Source organism: Lolium perenne, chromosome 7, assembly GCF_019359855.2.
Source record: "Lolium perenne isolate Kyuss_39 chromosome 7, Kyuss_2.0, whole genome shotgun sequence".
Classification (NCBI taxonomy): Eukaryota; Viridiplantae; Streptophyta; class Magnoliopsida; order Poales; family Poaceae; genus Lolium; species Lolium perenne.
Genome location: NC_067250.2, coordinates 114,656,673 through 114,663,396, shown reverse-complemented (window position 1 = coordinate 114,663,396; position 6,724 = coordinate 114,656,673). Strand labels below are relative to the sequence as shown.

The following is a 6,724-nucleotide window of genomic DNA, read 5'->3' as shown; positions in this document are numbered from 1 at the left end:
TGCCGCCGCGCCGATCTTGGCTAGTAATCCATTATGGATAAACATCATGTGAGAAAATCATCACATGTACATAAATAGACGGCAAGGATGAACATATGACCCCTTTTGAGATGCTCATCTTGAACTTGCACTTCCCAACCTTGATAACAATCATCACTTGACGTGATCCTCTCATGGACTATATGAAGATCTTGCTTTTGATGCAACCCAATGGAAACATACCTAAACTTCACATAGACAACAACACATAGATCATGGATTAGCTCACAAAACCGAGTTGACAATTTCTTACCATACCATGATATCACTTGATCCCACACGATACATCATTTATGATTTCTATGTTGACCAACTTGAATCCAAACTTTGCACTTCGTCTTGGTCAAACGTACTTCAACATGCTCTATCACAGTCATTCCTACCACCTCAAATGGAGAAAAGTCTCACCAGCTACGAGAGCAACGACACACGTCCAAAGAGTTGTAAGATGAGGTCTTCACGATTGACCGAAGATCAGATTGTGGCCATCCTTTTCTATCGTGTACTCATGTAGAACCAGAGTGTCGCCATCACTCGCGAGCTCCTATGTGCGAGATGTGTATGTATGCTAGCATCAGAGCGTCACCGTTAGTTTTCCCCTATAGCGAAGGGATGCAACACATGTTTTTTCTCTTTGGATAGAAAAAACAGGGGAGCACTTTTGAAAGGGAACAACAGTGAGCCCATGCACCCTCCACATCACCTGTGAAAAGGGAGCACTTTTCCTAGGCACATCTGAAAGATAAAACTTCTACTAACCTCAAATGCCTATGAAGGTCACCGCACGAGGCCTCCCCGCTTGTTAGTGTGTGGCGAGCCTGCGTGAGAACACACAAGTAGTTGTCAGAATCATGATTTCATTATACGATTCTACGACTTCATGCCCAAAATTGAGAGGAACGATTCAACGATCCTGCTAAGTAGAATATAAGATTTTACGGTTCTAAAAGTTAAGATTCTACGGTTTACGATCCTACCATAGAGATTCCGATCCGATTCAGAATCACGATTCTGACAACATATGTGCGTGCTGGGCAGGGAGGGGGGCTTTTGACTTACGAACAATTTTCCATGATATTTGCACTGAAAAGATCTTTGAAAATACTGGACCCTATATTGAAAATTCTATGCAATGTTTATATGCTATCTTTCAGCATGTTAACTTTTTAAAGCGAAAGCATTGTGGCGACATGGAGAGTGACTTACATGAGCAATTTTCCCCATCCATTATCCATACAAAAAGAAGAACACACAAGGTGCCATAAATAAGAGCACTGGGTAGCAAGCGCTACACTGAATATGTGCCATTCAGGAAAAAAAAATCCGTTCTTCTCACAATTATTTGCATTCCTTTACATTTTATATACTGTGTTTAGAAATGTAGGAAGCTAAACTTCTTATATTAGTGAACACATGGAGAGGAAGTATTTGTTCTGCTACAAGGTTACTTTTTTTAATGGAATGAACCAAGTTTTTTCTTTTTTCATCCAATGGAATTAAGTCAATTAACCAGGTTAGTTGACAAGAGGCCGTTCAGTGTAGTTGGGCCGAGCAATCTCCTCTCAACGTCTGGGTCGCGTGAGCCCACGGCAAGTCCAAACAATCTTATCGTCGTCCACGAGCGGCTCCTGCCTCTCAAGCGCTGTGTCTGTTTGCCTTCCTGCCTGCTCCGACTCTGCACGATGGCCATGGCCGCGCGTTGCTTCTCCTACACCTCCCCTAAACCCTGCTTCTCATTCACCCCGCGGTGCTCGTCCTCCGCATCAGGTTACCTAACCTACCTATCACGCACCTTCAGTTCAATTCCTAGCTAGCTCGATGAACTGAATCGAGTTGAATTGATTAGGGGGAAAGGGAAGTGGGAAGCGGAAGGCGGTGAGGGAGGACTGGAGGGAGAAATCCAAGCCCATCACTCCCGGAGGCGTCTACCCGGCCAAGGACCAGTGTAGTCGCTGCGGCCTCTGCGACACGTACTACATCGCCCATGTCAAAGACGCCTGCGCCTTCCTCGGGGACGGCATGTCCCGTGTCGAGGTAATCACCTCAATGTTTCTCCACATTGCTATCACTATTGCTATGAACGTGTGTGCCATTCATGGAGAGCTTACGTTGAGAACACGATTAACCCCTTTCTGTAGGATTTGGAACCGATAGTCCATGGGAGGGGCAGGAAGGACAGCATGGACGAAATGTACTTCGGGGTGCATGACCAGCTCCTGTATGCCAGGAAGACAGAACCTGTTCCAGGTATCACTTACCTACCTTCTTCATTTCATCCCACTACGTGCAGTTGCCTCTTGTCAAATTAATTTACCTGCTTATATATGTCAGAACTCACATGTGCCTCAACTACATGTAGGAGCTCAATGGACAGGAATAGTCACAACAATCGCGGTCGAGATGCTAAAAGCAGATATGGTTGATGCAGTGGTTTGTGTACAAAGGCACCCAGACAAGAATCGGATACCACATTTTTATCTTCCTACTGCAAGAGAATAACTCACGGACTTGACTAATGTTGCTTATTTATTACCTCCATCTGCAGTGATCCAGACGATAGGTTTGCTCCGAGGCCTGTTTTAGCCAGGTATCAAGGGATTGATTATTTGTCAGTTTAAGATATTTGACAATATCACTTGTCTGGTGTTGCACTTCTGATTAGTCAATACATATACATCTGCACTTTCAGTAAATTTTTTGCTTGCGTGTGAGCTAAAAGCCTTGTCCATGGCCTAGCCATTTGTTCTTCATGATGCCAAGAACCTTGTTATTGGTCTATCGGTTCATTTTTCATTTTTTTGATGAATGGCGTTTTATTGCTCGAAAGTTAGTATCCATAAACGGAGAAAAATCGTACACCGGTAGATGACCTGCATAAGAGATAAATTTTTGCCCTTAAAAATATTGTCATTTTTACATAGCCAAAGTGATCATATTATGGCATTTCTATACTTGATATCAATTCCATGTAGCTAGTTGCCAAAAATGTTTGCTTCGCTATGTGGTGGATACAAGCTAGAAGCTACTTGGATACTGACCATATAGAACGAGCGAACTTGCATTGGAAAAACAAGTGTTTGATTGTTTCATTTTGATGACAAAACTCATGCTTTATGCTACCCATTCTTGATAAAATGGAAGTAATATTCAAGTGCTTTGCTAGGACTCCAGAAGAAGTGATTGCAGCCAAAGGGGTCAAGCCAACATTATCACCAAATTTGGATACACTCGCCTTAGTAGAGGTAAATCTATCTTTTCTTCATGTTTATATACTTTGCTTTTGCCGCTAGCTACTGTAACCTATGGAAGCAAAAAATGGGTCATGAGTCATGAATCATGATGGCAGATATTTGAAGTAAAGAACATACGCTCTTTGATCATTAAGCTGAACTGCTTTGTAAATAGCCCTTTCCAGTTGTGTCTCCAAAAGCAGAACAGAAGCCCACTTTCGGTGCTATCTCCAAAGATAATTCTATGATGTCTTGATTGTTGTGTCATACGTCCTGTTTTTTATCACTATTCTTAAACCTGGGTTTCATGAATTTCTTTGACAGGCAGCTGGTGTAAAGCGTCTTCTTTTTTGTGGCGTCGGTTGCCAAGTGCAAGGTATTAACGTTTTACGCAAAACCTTTTCTATTACCATGGTGGTTTACCATATCTGACAATTTCTTACCATTATACTCTTTGAAATACAGCTTTGAGATCTATAGAGAAGTACCTTGGCTTGGACAAGCTTTATGTGCTTGGCACAAACTGTGGTAAGTACTGATGGACCTCCAAATCAGTCAATCTTTATTTTTTTAAGTGCTGTTCTGCATGGAGGATATATATGAGCTTTTGTCTTACACTAGTAAATATTCTCAGTGGACAATGGTACTCGTGAAGGACTTGATAAATTTTTGAAGGCTGCCAGTACTGAACCAGAAACTGTTCTACATTACGAATTTATGCAGGACTACAAGGTGATACTTAATTTGAATAGCAGAATCATTTACTTCTAGGAATCAACAGTTGAACAACCATTTTTAGGATGTACTGACAAACAGGAGTTATGATTTTGCTGCTTTGCCAATTTCGATAACCATGAGTATATGCAGGTTCACTTAAAGCATCTGGACGGGCATATAGAAGAGGTAAATTACCTGCCTGTCTGTTACTCTACAGCATTGAGTATGCCAAGTTTGTTTGTTCATTGCCTAATTTAAAGCAGGTCCCATATTTTTGCCTGCCAGCAAACGACCTGGTTGATGTTATTGCACCATCATGCTACAGGTATGCTACGCCCACTATATAACTTGCTTGGGACATCTAAAAAATATGTAGGCATCATTCCCTAATATTGAGCTAATGGTTTTACTTCTGTCATCCTGCAGCTGCTTTGACTACACAAATGGCTTGGCGGTGAGGTTCCTCTCCTTTTTATTTAATTTGAATATGTGCACTTTTCGAATTCATTTCAAATAGGTAGTTAGATACTTAAGTTGGAGTTTAGTCATCTTTTGAGGAATGAGTCATGTACTTTCTGGCTACAATAGAATTCTGTGTTCCTTCTGCTCATGTGCATAACTATATAGTATCTGGTTTGAAAACAGTAACTAAGAGCATCCCCAGTCGTTGGAGGCCCTCGGGGGGCGAATTCCGGATGAAAATAGCTCCGGATTGGATCAATTTTTGGTATGGGGGGGCAGTATATTTCCAGTCGTGTGCTCCCCAAGCAGCGTTTCTCGGGGAAAAAGAGGATGGCCCGGGGAGTCCGGACGAAAGAGGAGACACGTGGGCGTGGGCGGTTGGTTTTTCTCCATCCGGAGTCCCCGAGAGATCCCCGGGAAACCGAGGATGGCCCGGGGAGTCCGGACGAAATTAGGCCGTTTTCCGGACGAAAACGAGAACCTGGGGGCGCGACTGGGCCGTTTTTCACCGTCCGGATGTAAAAAACGGCTCGTGGGGGGCTTCTCGGGGAGAAGAGTGGAGATGCTCTAATCCCTGTTTTTTTTTTCGAAAAAGGGCGCTTTATTACCGCAATTGTTTGACGTAATACACCCGGCCTCTGCATAACTAATCCCTGTTGCAAATGATTTATTATCCTTATACAATTGTTTCTCTTTTTTCTTCTGTGTTTCTACTCCAACGGTTTGTTCGCTTGTATGCCGAAGCAGCCTGTAGCTAAAAGGGTTTGTTGCAAGAGTGCAGGACTTGGTGGTGGGCTATATGGGAGTACCTAAATATGCCGGGGTTTCCATGACTCAACATCCTCAGTATATCACGGTTAGGTAACTAAACTGAACCACCGAAATTCACCTGTTGTTAGTGAGCAGTCGAATTATTAATGTTGGATTTATATTTGTTTTCCTGATTACAAGGAATGACCGTGGAAGGGAGATGCTCAGCCTGGTAGAGGGCCTTTTGGAAAGCACACCGACAGTTAGCAGTGTATGCATCCACATCCATACATAAAGTTTGCACTTTGTAATTTTCTAAACTGCGGAGTTAGGATTAGTGCATTCATTATATGGTTATAGTGTGAATTGTTCTCTCTCAGGGAGCTAGACAACCGTTTGTGATGGAGACAGTGAAAGCTGATGATGCAGCGAAAATGGGTATGTATGAATTATCGCTGTATGGTGTTCCTTTGACTGCAGCTACTAAGTATTGCTTGGCTCTAAAATGTGATTCACTGGGAGTGGTACTTTTCAGGGAAAGGCCCTGCGGACCCAGCTCCAAGATTTGTGGGCAACATCATTGCCTTCCTGCTAAACCTGGTTAGTGATGAAATGCTAGATTGTGGATATTGAGGTGGGTTGAATAGCATGGTTAGCGCGTAATGTGGTTGCGTTTGTGCAGATTGGACCCAAGGGGCTGGAATTTGGTCGCTACTCCCTTGATTACCACACTATAAGGAACTACCTGTATGTGAAGCGAGCATGGGGAAGCGCAAGGTAATACACACCCCTTCCTTCACTCCTGATCCCGCCTCCATGCCGTAGAATGACGGTGCTTGAACATTCATTTCCTATGACTACTGACCGATCGTTTGATCCCCGGATTTTTCTTTAGTTAATCAGTATGAGTACATGTTAGGAATGATGTGTGAATGAACTGACAGACTTATATATGATACCTACATTGCAGAGCGGAGCAACACATGCCATCCTACGCCAAGAAGATTGTGGATGCGTACAACAAGGACGGGCGCATCGACTCGATGCTTAAAGAAACAAAACAAATAGTCAAGTAGGTGTACATGCTAAGAAACAAAAACAGATACGGGATTATAGCGAGCTAGCTAGGTACTGTAGATTGTTGTATATCGGGCTTCACATGCATTACTGGTGAGTGAAATTAATAGGTGTGATTCTACCATCACTATCTTGATTTGGTTGACACATGATCCGTGTGCTTGGTTTGCTGGGGCAATCACAGCATAGCGCATTTTGCGTGCGCTGCCCAGTTAGTTGGAAGTACTGATAACCAAGGCCGTGATTAGTTGACTTTTTTTCCGATAAAGAGCCTTTGCATCAATAGATGCATACGGCTTGTTTTATTAAAAATAAAGTATCAAGTCACCGTATATCCATCATCACTTATTACAATCACGGAAAAGCTAAGATCGATACATGAATCAACCAACTGAAAATATGTTAAACAGAAAAGCAACGCATTTGCTATTCTATTAAGATGCCGCCAC

At 42.7% G+C, this 6,724-nt stretch overlaps 1 protein-coding gene across 1 annotated transcript; it reads left to right on the top strand.

Moving 5' to 3' along the window:
* The first annotated feature begins 1,649 nt into the window (after positions 1-1,649).
* On the top strand, positions 1,650-6,402 carry LOC127323956 (7-hydroxymethyl chlorophyll a reductase, chloroplastic). Its single transcript, XM_051352072.2, has 18 exons — positions 1,650-1,806; positions 1,886-2,073; positions 2,178-2,286; positions 2,399-2,483; positions 2,585-2,626; positions 3,203-3,281; positions 3,594-3,645; positions 3,735-3,797; positions 3,904-4,001; positions 4,137-4,172; positions 4,250-4,311; positions 4,413-4,440; positions 5,230-5,309; positions 5,400-5,469; positions 5,579-5,636; positions 5,734-5,798; positions 5,881-5,975; positions 6,169-6,402. The coding sequence occupies exons 1-18, from the start codon at positions 1,722-1,724 to the stop codon at positions 6,272-6,274; spliced, it is 1,401 nt and encodes a 466-aa protein (XP_051208032.1). The 5' UTR covers positions 1,650-1,721; the 3' UTR covers positions 6,275-6,402.
* The last annotated feature ends 322 nt before the right edge of the window (positions 6,403-6,724 follow it).

What these genes read in the sequence shown, in the direction of transcription:
- LOC127323956 (XM_051352072.2), top strand. Translation starts at nt 1,722, where the DNA reads ATGGCCATGGCCGCGCGTTGCTTCTCCTACACCTCCCCTAAACCCTGC. An exon ending in GTGCTCGTCCTCCGCATCAG is followed by an intron (nt 1,807 to 1,885) that starts GTTACCTAACCT and finishes TGAATTGATTAG; the next exon opens with GGGGAAAGGGAAGTGGGAAG. An exon ending in GAAGACAGAACCTGTTCCAG is followed by an intron (nt 2,287 to 2,398) that starts GTATCACTTACC and finishes AACTACATGTAG; the next exon opens with GAGCTCAATGGACAGGAATA.